Raw genomic sequence first — 16,476 nt, 5'->3', positions numbered from 1 at the left:
CTCACGCACTCATCGTATAATTTAATAAAATAATCATATCAATTATTACGTTTTTGATAAATAAAAATAAACGGAAAAAATACTAACGTAATAAACAAAGAAACATATCCGTATACGTAACGCATTCAAAACTGAATGTACGTATTTGTTACGTTAGCTGCAAAAAGATAAATCATACTTTAAATTAAAATAAACAGCACAACATCCACGTGGCACAATCTCCACTATCTGCCATTTTCCGTACAATCAAATGGACCACACGTGCCACACGTTTACCGCGAAACTCTTTTAGCGGTTCTCGCTCGCCGCCGCCTGCTCCTCACATTCCGACCGATTCACAAAAACAAAAAAATAGGAACATATTTACTATTCGAATAACTCCCTCTCGTTACGATTAATCAAGAATTAATCGAATGAGATAGAGAATTGTGATAATTATTTTCAGCTGAAAAAACCGGCAACAATGTATTATAATAACTATATGATAAGGATGATCTAATGGAAACAACAGCTTTGCAAAATCAAATAGATTTGTTTTTTTTTCTGTTGCAAAAAAGGGTAAAAATAGATCAGCCCTTCTTGATATTGACATCGGCGGTGATTAATCGTCGCCGGCGGCGACGGCAGCAGCAACGGCGATGGCTCTTCAGTTTTCTATCATCTATATATCTAATTCTATATACTTTTTTTTTTCCTTTTCTGTTTAAATTAAAAAACATTAAAAAGGAACTTGTACTAAATTAAAAATGTTTCTCGCAAAATATCTCCGATCGTCTTCATCGTCGTCTCTGGTGATGTCACATGTTTTCCGGTGGAGGAAAGTTGAGATCCAGATTTAAACCGGCGGTGGTTGATTTCACGTCAACACGCATAAAATCAATTACCGTTGATGAATCAGAGTCACCACCACCGAGGTAATCTACCGTTTTCTTCCGATTTGTTTCTAACTTTATAACTCCGGCGCGTGCAAGTGCTTCTATATAGTACATATGATTCACCGCCTGTACCGAACCGGTAAAACCTCCACCGGAGCTCGGGAACTTAACCGTATGATGATTAAACCCGCCGATTGATCCACAGAGACTTAGATCTAACGGCGATGATGAATCAACCATAACCGGACTCGATGACTCCACAGTACTAGTCTGACTCGGACTCCGATTGATTTCATTTTTCACAGCGAATTTCAGATCTTCCTCTTTTTCCATTTCTAATTTCGGAAAATTAGTTTTCGCTTTCGCTCCACGAAATTCTCTAGCAGCGTTATCATAAGCTCTAGCCGCCTCCTCCGCAGTATCGAAAGTACCTAACCAAACCCTACTTTTTTTCCCAGGATCTCTAATCTCCGCCGCGTATCTCCCCCATGGCCTCTTCCTTACACCTCTATAATGCACCTCTTTCGAAATTCCATTTAAATTCACCATTGCCATAGCTGTAACTGCACCAATTTTTTCCTTAGGCGCCATAGCTAATTCAAAATGTTACAGAGATGAAGAAAATGGAGAAAGGGTGAAGAGAGATTATATAGGAAAATTTTGACTAATGAGAAATAGCCGCCCCCATGGGTTTTTTGTGGGGCCCTTCTTTTTTCTACAAAATGTGGGGCCTAGTCAGTTACGTGACATTTGTGTGCTTGATGGCGGCATACTCTGTGTTTTTTTTTTACTTTTTTTTAAAAAAAATAAACAAATGACAAATATTATATATTTATTATTTTTTAATAAAATATATTCGTTACCAAAGAAAACAACTTTTCCTATCCATTTATGATACTTATAATTATTATAATATATATACATTGCTATACTCCAGAGTCCAGAGTTTTAATTTAAGAAAATTATCAATAACGCATAATCTTAAGGGTAAGTAATTTATTACAATCAATTACTATATTTATTAGTGTTTATTTACTTCATATGGTATACTTCATTTTTTAAGTTGACCAAACAAATAAAAGGGGGGAAAAAAGAAAAATATGAGATATTCTTCGTTATATTTTTGTCATCGTGTGTGTATCCTTTGTACTAATGATATACATATGTCATAATTTTATTTATGGATTTTGTTAGGATCGAATTCATTCACACACACTTGAGAATGAAGAACACAAGAACTTTCGAGAGAGATCTAAAGAGAGAAACCAATAGTTCGTGGTAACACTCCGTGGGTAAACTTTCACGGCGGTGGGGTATATATTAATAATTCGGAGTATGAACAGTTACAAAGAATAAATTGAGAATGAACAGTACAGCCTAAAATTTGACAGTACATCAAATATTAATCAGGCTCCACAACATAACAGATTCGACATTTATTAAATATTGAATCAACGGATAAGAATTAAAGTGAAGAACATATATTTTATGGTTTTTTTAACATTGAAGATAATGCTAAAGTTGATCGAGAATTTAGAGGTATATTTCACGTATGTTTGTCGGAGAAGATACTAGAAAGCTTGAGAGATAATGGACAGGTGGCAGATAACTGGTAAGTGTGGGGAAAACGGTGACAAAACCGGGTTGAACCGGGTTTGTCGGCTAAGCTTCAGGTATTCCGCCGCGTGGTATGGATCCGTTTTTTCCTTACAATTTTCATTAATGGTGTTTGGGTCCCACATTGACGTGGGGTCCACCATGTTTGAACCAATGAGAATTTGACACGACGTATTTGTAGAAAAAAATTAAAAGTAGACGTGTCTGCGGATAACTAAGCCGGCAAGTCCGCCCATCGTTCTCTATAAAACCAGCAGGATTCTATTTTATCACACACGCGCTTACTCCAGCGCGTGTTGACACATTTCTATTTTTTTATTTTTTTATATATATTTTTTTTGGAGAATAAATAAACGTAAATTTCAAAATTATGTATAGATATTAAATGAGATTATATAAAAAAAATTCAAGTACAAATATAAATATAAAAAAAATAGTAAATTTATTCGAATCCACAAATTTCACGTAGGTCCGCCTCACTTGTCATGATTCACTAAACAAAGGAAAAAAAAATGGAAAATGCAAAAATAAAATGTAGTATTAATTTATAGTGCTACAAAGATTCGATCGGCTGATATTGACCCAATAAGACTTAAAAAGATTCATAGCGATAAATTTAAATTCACATATTACATAAAGTTCGTTTTTAATAATAATATTTTTAATTATTTAAATTTTAAATTTAAAAATTATAATTATCTCGATCATTCATCGCGATCCAGGTTATATATTAATTAACCCATTATCACTAGCTGTCAACTGTTAACTATTTTCTCTTACATAACATATAGTAGAAAAAAAAGTCATGTTGTCAATTTAATTAAGTGCCACGCAACACACACCATATTATATATATATATTTTTCTGAAAATGTATTATGGGTTCAACTGATCATAAAGTTTTTGCTTTTTAAATATAAAATAGATATATATATATGAACACAATTATTCAAGTTAAATAATATATATATATATAGCTAGTCCTTATAATAAATACATGTCGTCGTTCACTCTATGTTGCTTCAATATTTTTTTATTTCTTGCTTTATATTAAAATTTAATAAATATTATAATATTTATTTTGAACATAAGTATTCTAATAAAAAAAAATATTTTCAGAATTTAAACTCAAAAATATTTATATTTAACCATCTCATTAATTTATGTTTGTTCTGATTCTGACATTTGAATAATATATACAGTATTATCACATGATTCTTTTAGATATATAACAAATGCTTTTTTCGGCGATACTCAGTGATCATATCACATAATTAATTTATTAATATGTGTGTATAAATATTTTTATATTATATACTTTGTGAGGCGGCTGAAAAAGGCTCCACAAAATTATTGTGCTATTTTTTGGGAATATATTTAACAATATGATTGCCTTTGACGATCTGTTATCAACATTTTTTTTTTGCTGTAGATACATTATTAAACTATATAATATAATATTCCAAGAATCTTTTTTATTTAATTTGTATATTACATTTTTCTCTTTTATATTAAAATAAAAGATAAATCTCTCAATAAATGCTTGGATTATCTTGTTCTCTCTCTTTTTTAATTGTCAATAAAACGTTTAATATGACAATTTTTGAATAATGTAATATTCACACAAGCACGCGGCATAAAAGATATTATTAATGTTTAAATATGTATTTTAGTAGTAATTAGAAATTTTTATATAAAGTCTCTAGCGATATTAATTTTAATAATACTTAATTGATAATGGTAAAGATGTTAATATTTTTATCAACATTAATAATTATTATGTTAAAAACTATTTGTATTATAATATTACTAGGTACATAACTTAATCGAGAGGTACTTGTATTATAATATTACTAGGTACATAACTTAATCGAGAGGTACTTATGTACCGATAAAAATTTGAGTCCAAAGCTTAAATGGTATAAAATATTAATAAAAATTTCAAAATGATATATAAAATTTTATTTTAACCAAAACAGTAAAATCGCTGGAACAACAACGATTTACTCCACAAAAAAAAGAAAAATCGTTGCTACTGCAGCGATTTTACAAAATGTGATTTTTTTTTAAAAAAAAACTTCAAATCGCTACCTAGACAGCGATTTTCAATTTTTGTTTTTTAATTTTTTTTTTGAAAATCGCTACCTAGACAGCGATTTCCATTTTTAAAAAATAAAAATAAAAATAAAAGGCAGCGATATTTTAAAAAAAATGTAAATTGCTGCCTAGACAGCGATTTTTTAAAAAAGAAATTAAAAAAATATCACATTTTGCAAAATCGTGCTTTTCTCGGTGGAGTAAATTGTTGTTGTTCCAGTGATTTTGCCATTTTGATGAATATAAAATTTTATATACCATTTTAAAATTTTTGTTAATATTTTATATCTTTTAGATTCCGAACTCATAAAAATTTGTGCCAATATTAAATATCTGTTTAACTAAATTTAAATGCTTTTCGTTGAACAAATTTGAAGTTAGTATATGTACTTGAATTACCTTGTACGTACAATCGAAAAATGTCACATTTAATTAAGATAATGAATGATATATGGTCCTGTCAAAATTGTGTCCACAAATAAAGAATTATTTCTTGTCTACTTATAAAAATGTGACAACCACAAGTTTTGTAAACAACCAAACACTTCTTAATTAGTTACATGTTTCATATTTGATATTTTAAGGTTGAATTTATCGATGTCTTTAAAGTTATCGCTATTTTTTTTAGATATCTTATGTAGAGTTTGTGATATTATTGTTTTGATATTTTTTGATAATCATTCAAATATATAAAGTATGTATAACATTTTTGTTGTTAATATGTTAAAGTAATGAATCAAACAAAGACATGTGATATGTATATGAAAGATAATGCTCAAATAATATTTTTTGAGTAGAAAAGTGACCATTGAACTTGATGACACGTGACATTTTAAGCTCGAATAATATATATTTTTTCTTGCACAAAATTCATTACATTCACTCATGCCTAACTAGTCGTCTTCTCCGTCATATCTAAATCACGTAGGCTGAAATTTACTTATTTATCATTGCATCATTAAACCTTTTCATTATTGAAAAAGTTTAAGTTTGGAAAATGATAGCTAAAAGATGGAGAAGAAGAATCTTATTTTTAAAAATAATGAAATAAAGCCCTCACGCACAGTTAGTGTGAGTATAACACTCACTATGTCATATCAACAAAAAGTGTTGAAATGATATAACGGGATTGTACATAAGATGTCTAAAAGGAACAAAGCTCGGTTAAGGTGTCTTAAGTGATACTTGATGCCAACTTGAGTTCACCAGTATGCTCAGCCTTGTTTTGACGTAACAACTAACGTGTATATAACTGATAAGGATTGTGGTGGAGTGATAACTACTCCTTCAGTCTCAATCAAAGTCCTCGAGTTTGAATCCCCCAGAGTATCCAATCATCATTATTAAGTTGTCTTTTACTCCTAATATCAAATTTCTCGACTTATATCAAATTTTAATCAACTCAAATATAAAATATCGAACATGAAATAGATAAAATATCAGTGTGTATATATATATATATATATACTAGCTAGAAGTCAATTTGTTATTTGTGAGTTAGTGGAGTAGCTAAACAAACGCGTAAATTTGTTTCAGATTATGATATATGTTGTGATTTTTATGGTTAGAAATATAGTCAAACTATAGTATATATGTTTAGTGTATATCACTTTCAATGACAATAATGGTTGCTTCTCCATTATACATAGGTAGGATGATGTGCCTTGCTTATGTGGTCAGAGACAGAGTTAAAATTTTCAATAAGGGGTTCAAAATTTGTAGAAATAGATAGTCGAAGGGGTTCAATATCTACTATATATACATATAAATTTATTTTAACCATATATAAATAATATAGTTTTCTGTTGAAGAGGTTAAGGATAGCTCTGCCCCTGCGTGCGGTTGTTGAAAATGAAAGTAATATATAAACGTGTTATATAATTTGTGTATTTCAATTTGGATGTATGTCCACGAATAGGAAATAAAAGAAAGTAGGAAGCTATACAAGATGTATTTTTCATTAACTTTTTTTTTCGAGGTATGTATATCAAGGTTTTGAGAGATCTAATAACCTAAGCTATTTTCATAAACTTAAAAAAAAAATGTAAATACACGAAGAAATATTTTTTAGAAGTTGGTCATATACTAATTATTGTTTAGAAATAATTTTTAAATTGATGAACTTTTTTTTTTTTAATAAAATAAGTTAATTTTAGAAATTAATTTGGCCGGTTAGAAATTCATTTTCATACTCACATGTGTAATTAGTTTTTGACTTTGAAATTTTACATCCTCATAACTACATATTTTAAAAAGGATTTATAAATATAACTATTTTTGTATATTGAAATATGACTGATTAAAAGTTGTTAAAAGAAGAAAAATATTTTTTATTTTTAATTAAAAAAATTGATTACGAATTGAACTTGAATAATATAAATGATTTTTGTTTCTTTAGAACAATTTACTCTTTTCATTTTTTTTGTTATGTATACAGTTTTTAATGACAAGAAAATTCGTAATTGCTATTCTTTAAGTGTGCACAAGATAAATCTTAATCTTATGTAATAGTTCGTAAACCACATAGAAAAAAGAAAATTATATTAGGCAAACTGCATGCGACTGGCTCGATTCAAAAAGGTTAACCCCTTACTATCACAGGATAAGAAATTTCAAATCTAATATCTCTAATATGAAAATCTCAAATTAAATCATTTGAGTCATTTCAAAAGATTAACTTAAACGCAAATTAAATCAAAATTTAATATAAATATCAAATATCATCAAAAAATTAGAAATTTTTTTAACAGTTCAAATTAAATATAGAAACATCCTCCTTTATTAAGAATGACAAATGATTCAGAGTATACATCTTTTTTTTTCCCATTCATTCAGAGGATATATCCAATTGTAACATCAAATTGTATGAAATTTGAATCAATCAAACAAAAAATTTACTTCCATCTAGTATTTATATTAAACTGTTTATTATTATATTAATTTATAATATAAAGGTGAAAAATATGCATTCTATTGTTCAAACTAATTATATTTTCGTCAAATATAAAATAACAACGCGAATTTAACATAATCACATGATAATTAAATGATGAGTTGTGAATATTTACCAGCAATTAAGTTTAAAACACATATTCATTTAATAGAAGATCAAATATATTTAACTACAATAAATATTTCCTCCATTACTATTATTTGTCAAATATTTTTTAAAATTTTTGATTTCTTTTTTTTTACTTGTTATTTTTAACAAATAAAAAAAAAGGATAATTGTTTTTTCATATTATACCTTTAATTTATTAACATGGAGTTAATATTTTTTAAAAATATAATTAGTGATTATGTTTAAGACTTTATCAATTACTATAGAGATTATTATCTTGCTATTAATGTATTTTCCCTATTTGAAATTTTAATTATTGATGTGAGAGTGGCTAGAAAAAGGTTCCACTAAATAATTTCTTGATTAGGATAGCATTGCATAATTAACTTTAATTTGCAAATACTTTTTCAAGTCAGCTTAGTTTTATCCTTTTCTTTTTTCAATATTAAATGTTAGTATAGTCTCTTTACAATATATGTCTTAGTGTTTGGATTAATTAATTAATTATATCTTTAGGAACCACTAAACGGAAAAATGATTCAGCCCATTTTCCTAATGTTTAATTTGCGTTTTTAATTTTCCATTCGATATTTGATATTTTATTATTTAACGTGCCTTATTTATCTTTTTGTCTCCATCCTTGTAGCCCATCTCCACACAATTATTTTTCATGGTATTTGTAAAATTTATTCCTTTTACTTTAGGTATCTAACATAATTTATTTTTCTAGAAAATAATTTTCTCGTATATTCGAACACATTATTATTGTGGGTGATATTGTTAGGATCGAAAATAAGTAGGTGTAAATTTGGAAGCTAGCAAAGCAAATCTTAAAAGATCACGAGTAAGAAGACAACGAAAAATATACCAAAAGACACAAAGATTTAACGTGGCTCGGTCAATTGACCTACGTCCACAAATGAGATGAGCAATCCACTATAAATATGAGAGTACAAAATACAGAGGGAAATAACCTCAACCAATTCACTCGGAATACATGTGAGGTTCACACACAAGTGATTACGTATCAAGCCTGTGACCCATAAATTCTCCCCCTAACCAAAACTCTCAAAGCTCTTAAGATTACATTGTGAATCTGATTAAGTTAGAAGGAACATTCCTCTATTTATAGAATCCTAAATTTTTTCCTACCAGAAAAAAAGATTAGTCAATTCAAATCTTTTCCTAAAAGAAAAACCTAATTATGGTAAAAAATTTAAGGCAAATAAAACCCAACAAATATATAAGAGAATATTTCTTATTTTTTTATATTTAATTGATTTTTTTTTGAAAAACTTTCTCGAATAAATTAAGTTTCTTAAAAAAGAAAAAAACAATCACTTTCTTTACGAAAGTAAGTAAAACAAGTTCTATACTCCTTTACGCTCAACTTATCCCCTTCTACCTTATAATTTTTTACTAAATTATATATAAATTTTTTAAAATAATACATTTTTATTTCTTTATCAAATACTAAAATAAATAAATAAAATAATTTTAAATAAAATATTTTTCATAAAAAATATTGTGCTGGTATCAAACTCAACCCTACCTTGCTTAAGCCAACAAATTAGAGAAGTATTTATATACAAATTATTAATTATATATATTCTATAGTATGAAAATATATATGCTCATCAAACTAACAATTTTTAGCTTTCTTCAAGATTTAACTCGAATCGTTCGATATTTTCAAGCATTATACAAAAATGAATATCACACTTACATGTTTACTGCCGATAAATAATTAGGTAATTTATGTGGTCCCAAGCAAACGCGTATACTTATTTCATATTTGTATATTGTGTATGTATTAATTATTGTTGGAATTTTGTTCATAAATAAGTCAAGATGTAGTGCCATTTTTATTGACTTTTGCTTGCTTCCCTATTTTGTTTTGTGATAAGTTTTGAGTTATAAAATTTTGAGACAATTAATGGACCGTTGAAGGAAGGTGATGAAACGTGTCAAAGGACATGTTCGGTAAAACTGTTTAATGAGTTGGAGTTTGAATTACATTAGAATTAGATTATTAACAATCTTAATTTATGTATAAGTCTATATTTGGTACGACTAAAACTGATATAGTTGACTAGGAACAATAACTACATCAGTTTTAGTCGTATCAAGTATAGACTTGTACATCAATTAAGATTTAGTAGTCTAGTCCTGGTGTAATTCAAATTTTAACTCGCTAGACAGCTTCACCGAACTTATTCTACCGAAACTGTTTCTTTGACACGTTCCATCAGCTTCCTTCAACATGCACGGACACCCATAAAAAAAAACATTTAAGTTACTTTAGATAATATTTCCAATTAATTGTTGAACATATTGACCAACATGTGAGAGACTTGAAGTCTATGTGTTGGCCTCATGTAAACATCCCCATTAATTTCATAAAGTTTTTGCTACTTCTAATAATTGAAAACATATATTGGCTAGTTTAAGAAGATATTAATGCTATATAACTTTTCACCAAAATAAAACTCGATACAAGTATATATATATACATTTTATACAAGATAATATGTACATGTTTTGTTTTTTTTTCATATTTAACTTGATGAGGTGAAATTAACAAATTATGTTATGTGGAACGGATTGAAGTTTGTAGGGATGTGTTCCCCAATGCACTATTTGCCATCTCTACTTATGAGGTTGTTATTAGGATAATTTTGATCGCGATTTAACACTCACGTTTAAGATAAATTGATAAAAAAAAAAATACCAATTAAAGATAAATATGAAAAATATGACATGGATGCTTAAAAATAGGTTTATGAACTACAAATGCTAATATGAAAATAACCAAAATAAAGGATTTCATACAAAACTCATAAATGAAAGTTATCCTTTTGGTATAAAGAAAGAGTTTTGAGGTAAGGTGAACTACAGAAATTAGTCGCAAGAGTAACATGTTTATATTGCAATTAAGAAATATCGATTCTCTAAAAAAAAATATAAAAAACTATAACTCATATTCCATTTATTAACATCAATAATTTTTGCTTAATTGATACTAAATCAGTATCATATATTGTATTGGTATCATTAAGCTAAGATTGATAATTACGCTTAAATGATACTAAGTCAATATATATATATATACACACACACTCAATTGATATCATTTGTCTTTCTTTTTAGAATTTACTGATTAGTCAGTGATACTATCATTTGGTGTGAAAAATAATACTAAATAATCTTGGATTAAATTATAATGCTACTTAATTTGTTGTTCAGTTGACAAATTCAAAATATATTGTTTGAATTTTCAAGTTATAAAGATGTGTTTTAATTGCTTGTTTTTCACTATTTATATTGCTCTAACTTTCATTTCAAATTCATGTGATCACATTTTTGTTAGTATAAAAAATCAATACATCTAATACTGTATTTGATTTATGATTCACAAATCTATATACCTATAATGAATATTTGTATTTGGTTTATGATTTACAAATTTATATATCTATGTAATGAATATTTGAATAATTAAACTTTACATGAAATAATACATAAATTTCACAATTAACTAATTGTTGCAACCAAACAACCCCTTAAAATTTTCTCTGTTCATACAGAAATATTTCTGATGAATAAACAGTATATGATTAGGGCCGCCATCATCCGCCGCCCCGTCGCTACCAGATTCAACGTCCCTCCGACAACAATGCCATCATGGTTACGGCGGCTGATTCACTAACCAATAACTCAGTCCTGATACACAAATTCTCAGTTAAGGAGGACGAACAGTACGAAAAAGTTGAGGTTGAAGAAGAAAATGGCGAAGGATCAGCTCCATTCGAGGATGTAGATCATAAAAAAAGTTCGTTTCTTCCGACATTTATGTTATTACTCATTATTGTTGCTATATCTTTTGCTATGGGTATTAGACTATTGTGTACATTTTCATAGTTGTTTTTCTATAACTGTGGTGTCCGGGGCTCTGTAGGTGCTTGGTAACTTTATCTACCAAGGCTAGGAGAGATGAGAAGAAATGACCTAGTATCTACATTTTCATTGTTTCGCTGCATTCGTCAAATATATCAGTGTGTTAATACTTAACAGTGTACAGTTTAATGATAAAAACTGTTGATTCCGATTTAGTAGTTAGACCCCTGTTTCTTTTGGATAATTGTAGGAGTATTAGTTACTCCCTGCTTTTTATGAAGCCTGGTTAATGGTATGGACAATGTTATGGGGCATTCAGTACCTATCGTTATCATGTTTTTGTTTCTGATTAATAGGACAACTTCCCTTTTGTTGAATGGAAACGATAGAGTTTGTTGACGACTGAACATGATCTTTCCTAGCTACCAGTGAAGGGGAGAGGAGACATTAACGTAACCATCAAACTATAGAACCTCACCTAAAAGAAAAGGCCCTCGGAAGAGCCTGAAGTAGAGGAACCTACAAATAAAACCTATTACTCTTTTTATGATTGAGATGGAACGCTTGCCGCCTGTGAAATGGGATGATTGGGAAGATGGGACCCGAGCTTGAAACGAGTGAAAGTTGTTGCATGTCGCAGGATGATTATTCTTGCAAACTGCATATGTTGGTGTTGATGTCCTGCTTTTGCATCTGTTGTGTATGCATATTGCATCCTTGCAGAGTGACCACTCAAAAAAAGGAAAAAAATGAGTGGATGCCCACCTATTCGGGCGTCACTTCCATGCTCAAGTTGGTAATGTCCTAAAATAACATATGATAAAGCAATGGAAGAATAATGAAACATAAGAAACTTATATAAATGGAGCTAAGCTTAAAAATAACATGCTTGTAGTGAGTGAACTTGTGTGTGTTACTCTTGCTGATTACTTTCTATATGTATGTGTCTGTTTATTAGAGTAGGTTTTCTTGTCAATGTATTCGTTGTTCACCTTGCAATATAAGACTTTGTATACCCCTAGAAATGGACGCAGCATAAGTGCAAGCAACAACATTTTCTCGATCAAGAAGGTATTGAACTTCTCGACACACCTCTATCAATTCCTTCTTTGCCTCATCTTTCTTCGCTTATGAAATTTCTTTTGAAATCAATTTTTTCAATATTCAATATTTATATTTATAATTGTGATTTGTTACTGCTTGACAGTCCATCATGAATGTACAGTGGCTGTTACCATCCACAGAATATTCTTGGTGGTCAAATACTCACATCTTCACTTTCTGAGGTTGATTACTATATGATCTGTTATGACTTTGGAGATGGTGGTTGTGCTAGTTGAAATTGGTGAGTATCAAAGGACTTTAGAGCGGTAGTGTGAAGTAATGCATGCAACCATGCCTCACTTGTTTGGATCTGTGATGTCAAAGTGAAGCATAACCAAATTGGAGTGTCTGTAGGGCTTTAAGCTAGAAGAATAGTTAAAGCGTGAACTCTTGTGAATTGTGATGAAAGGTGTAGATGAATAAAAAAGTCAACATGTAATTTACTGAAAAATAAATACCATTACAAATAAAAAAAGTGGATCGTAGCTCATGTGAATGATGCCACTGCTATTAGAGATATGATGTCAATTGGGATTTGAGACGCGGAGTGAGGAGAAGATGGGTCTATAGCTATCTTGGTTGTTACATAGACCATTTTGAATGAAAGAAGATTTTAAAAAGGTAGAGTATATTTCCTAAAGATGAATGATTGTTTTAAAGTTTCTAGAGAACATCATCTACCCCATAATGTCTTAGTTAAGCATAGAGGACTGTGTTCTAGTTGTAGAGCACAACTTGTGTAGGTTCTCTACTTTTTGCATATCACTTGTTCATCGGGAATTTTCAGTCACATTAATAGAACTATTCTTTTTTTAATCATGGTGTTTGACCAACTTATGCACACCTCGACTAATTCCAAAGTTACTACTATCTCCCACCAGCACAGGTACCTGGTAACTTTGTTTACCAAGACTTGGAATGATGGAAATAAATTACCTTCAATTTGAACCCCAAAGTGGCTGGTGACTTTAATCATGACTGCTTTGATTTGAGGATTTTGGAAAATTATCCTTCTAGATGAAAAATGAGAAGAAATCTAACATAACATGGTAGAATAGGGAAGGTGTTAGATCCCACATTGATTGGGAATTGGACCGATGGCCTGCTTTTGTGGACTTAGGCATCCTCCCCAAGTTACTTGGGCTCGGGTGTGGATTCAGAGGTTGGATCCTCTATGACCTATATTTTAAGATTCGGTACAGATCCATGTGTGGATATGGGTGAGGGGACTCGGGTAAAAATATAATTTGCTAATGTCATCATCTTCGCTAGAGTCAACTACTAGATTAGTGCTCCTGGCATACTTACCTCTGTGCTTTCCCCTCATTGGATTCTCTGGCATTGAAGATGCTTTTAGATGCAAAAGGTCATGGAGGAGACCACTAATCATCCATGAAGCTTTAATCTGATGTTTACTAGGTACTCTCATGACCCGGTGCTCACGCCCTGACACTGTCATTATATACTCCGGTTAATCAGAAGGTTGCAGGGGAAGGAGAGGGACACTAGCGAGATCTATTAGCAGTGAATTCCCCATAAAAATAGAAGGAGAGGGACACTAGCGAGATCTGTTAGCAGTGAATTCCCCATAAAAATAGAAGGAGAGGGACACTAGCGAGATCTATTAGCAGTGAATTCCCCATAAAAATAGAGGCACGTACTTAAAGAATACTTTGAAGGCTTCGGGATTGAGGTCTCATTAGCTCGCAACAGGCTGCATGACTAGAGTCTGGTCCATGCCGTTTTCAGTTTTTAAAGTTAGGGAACTGAAATATTTTAGTAGATAAAGGAAAATGAGTGGGAGAAGATTGTGCTTTTGAAGAAAAACAAGTATAAAGTTTAGTAACTTAGCGAAGTGTTTGGTTCTTTTTCAATAGGATTACAGGAAGTACTTATCGTCTTTCATCCCGGCTTTGAAGGGAATTTGTACTGTTAAGATGTTGCTCCAATCAACTTAGTGTTAGCGGTTAGATATTGGTTAGTGCTAGTTATATATGAAATGAACTAGTAACTGCAGTTTGTGACAGAGAATAGAAGAGCAGGCAAGCCTGCTTTTGATCGTGTCTTTGCACCAGAGCATGGAGGTTTAGAGATAACTATAGATCACCCCAGCTAAGAGACATCTACCTCGTCGCTGTGGGAGGATCATCCTTTATTTGCAACATGCTGTTAATGTTTACGTAGTTGCATGGGGGATTCTTGCATTTATAACAGTTGCAGTTCCTCACTAGGGGCGCGGAGGTTCAGGTTTCTGCAGTTGCTTGTTCAGACAATTATTAGATAATGGTTAGTCGGCGGCATAATCATGGTGCATACAAGTTGACCCGTATGACTTTGGTTATCATAGCTACACTATTTCTCTACAGTATTGACATGCTAACCTTATGGGAGATTACTCTGACAAAAACAGTGCGATATTACGGACATATCCGATGCATTCACTGGTGACTAAACCAAGTTGAACAGAGTCTATTTGGCCCTGTAGCTATTTCATTAAGCATTGAGTTGTTAATCAAAGCTGCATAAGATTTATGTATTTATTGTAAGTTTTTACAAAAGCTATGAATTCAAAGATTTAATGAATGATGGTATTGTTTTGTTACTCATTCTCTGCTTCTGTAAGTTTTAATATGTGCAATTGCAGAAAAATGAAATCTCCATCTAGATGCTTGGACTGGACATATTTCCTTGGAAGCAGGTGTTTCAGGAAGCAGTAGATCCTAATGTCGCAATATGCTCGCTGGAGCAATGGAAACTTCTGGGGCGTCAATATTTGAAGGGATTGCCGGAGATAGACAGAGTAACTCAGCTACTTAAGAAGGTAATGAGTAGGGTTTGAATTATGATACTGTCCTTATCATATGAAAAGAGTCAATTTCATAGAATTCAATGGCCGTCTGCATATACTTTCGAAGACTTAGACTCCCTCCTGCTTTGGATGGATAGCAAACCCGTAGAGCTACAACTTCCACAGCTTTTATAATTCAGCAGATGCTTTATCTGTAGTAATGATACTGGTAATACTTAATCCTTTATTCCTGCATATGGCAAATGTGAGCTTTTATCTCACGTGTTGACCTACATTCGTTCATTTTTTAGAACAGGCGAATGAAGCCTTTACAAGCCGGAGAAGGTGAATGATCTAGCAGGCGGCCAGTTGGAAGGAGAAACCTGAGACGTTAGATGAGAATGTAAGACTCAATTATTCGCCTTTTGGTGTGATCTTAAGATCTAAAAGACCGATATTTCAATGGACTTTTTTGAACACTTTGTATCGTGGGCGAGCTAGGGTATCAAAAGAGGGTTCATCCAAACCTCCTTTGACGAAAATAAGGGTACCAATCCAATTTATTCCTATTTTGAATGTGTTTTAAAGTTCTACCTTTAGAAAAAGTATAGCATTTGTTAATTGTAGGAACAAAGGAACCAACTAATCCCCTATGGAAAGTAGAATGAAAAAGGAGCTAATCTTGTATGAGAATCTGGCATTCAATGGCCACAATCAAAAGTGAAATTTTCACTTTATACATAAAAAAAAATTCTTCTTAAAGTTTCACTTTCAACTTTTGATGAATATTTTTTTTAAAATTCATTTCTTCATAGTAGTAAATAGTAATATTGTTTGGACGTATAATTACTATGACAAAAGGGATAGGTTTTAACTTCTTGATAAACAGCCACGGAAGCAATTTGGATTAAGAATGTTAGCAACTTTCTCAACGGCGAGTGTTGTATTTATTTAATTTTATACAAATTTAAATATTGATTTATGCACATTAAAATTGGATGTCACTTGAGATCAAGTTAAAACATATTTATGAAACTA

The 16,476-nt window shown here is 30.8% G+C and overlaps 1 protein-coding gene and 1 long non-coding RNA gene across 2 annotated transcripts; one reads left to right on the top strand and one right to left on the bottom strand.

Moving 5' to 3' along the window:
• Window positions 1–33: 33 nt before the first annotated feature.
• ERF3 (ethylene response factor 3) lies at window positions 34–1,491 on the bottom strand. The gene is given in 1 exon segment (NM_001246867.2): window positions 34–1,491. A coding segment is annotated over 1 exon segment (669 nt). The 5' UTR covers window positions 1,467–1,491; the 3' UTR covers window positions 34–797.
• A 9,699-nt stretch (window positions 1,492–11,190) lies between these two features.
• Window positions 11,191–16,200, top strand: LOC104649458 (uncharacterized). Its single transcript, XR_011212037.1, has 4 exons — window positions 11,191–11,481; window positions 15,295–15,471; window positions 15,566–15,667; window positions 15,750–16,200. It is a non-coding gene; the product is annotated as an uncharacterized lncRNA (long non-coding RNA).
• The last annotated feature ends 276 nt before the right edge of the window (window positions 16,201–16,476 follow it).

The sequence above is a fragment of the Solanum lycopersicum genome, chromosome 10 (genome assembly GCF_036512215.1).
Source record: "Solanum lycopersicum chromosome 10, SLM_r2.1".
NCBI lineage: Eukaryota > Viridiplantae > Streptophyta > Magnoliopsida > Solanales > Solanaceae > Solanum > Solanum lycopersicum.
Note: the sequence above shows the minus strand (reverse complement) of the source record. Positions and strands in the feature narration are given on the sequence as shown.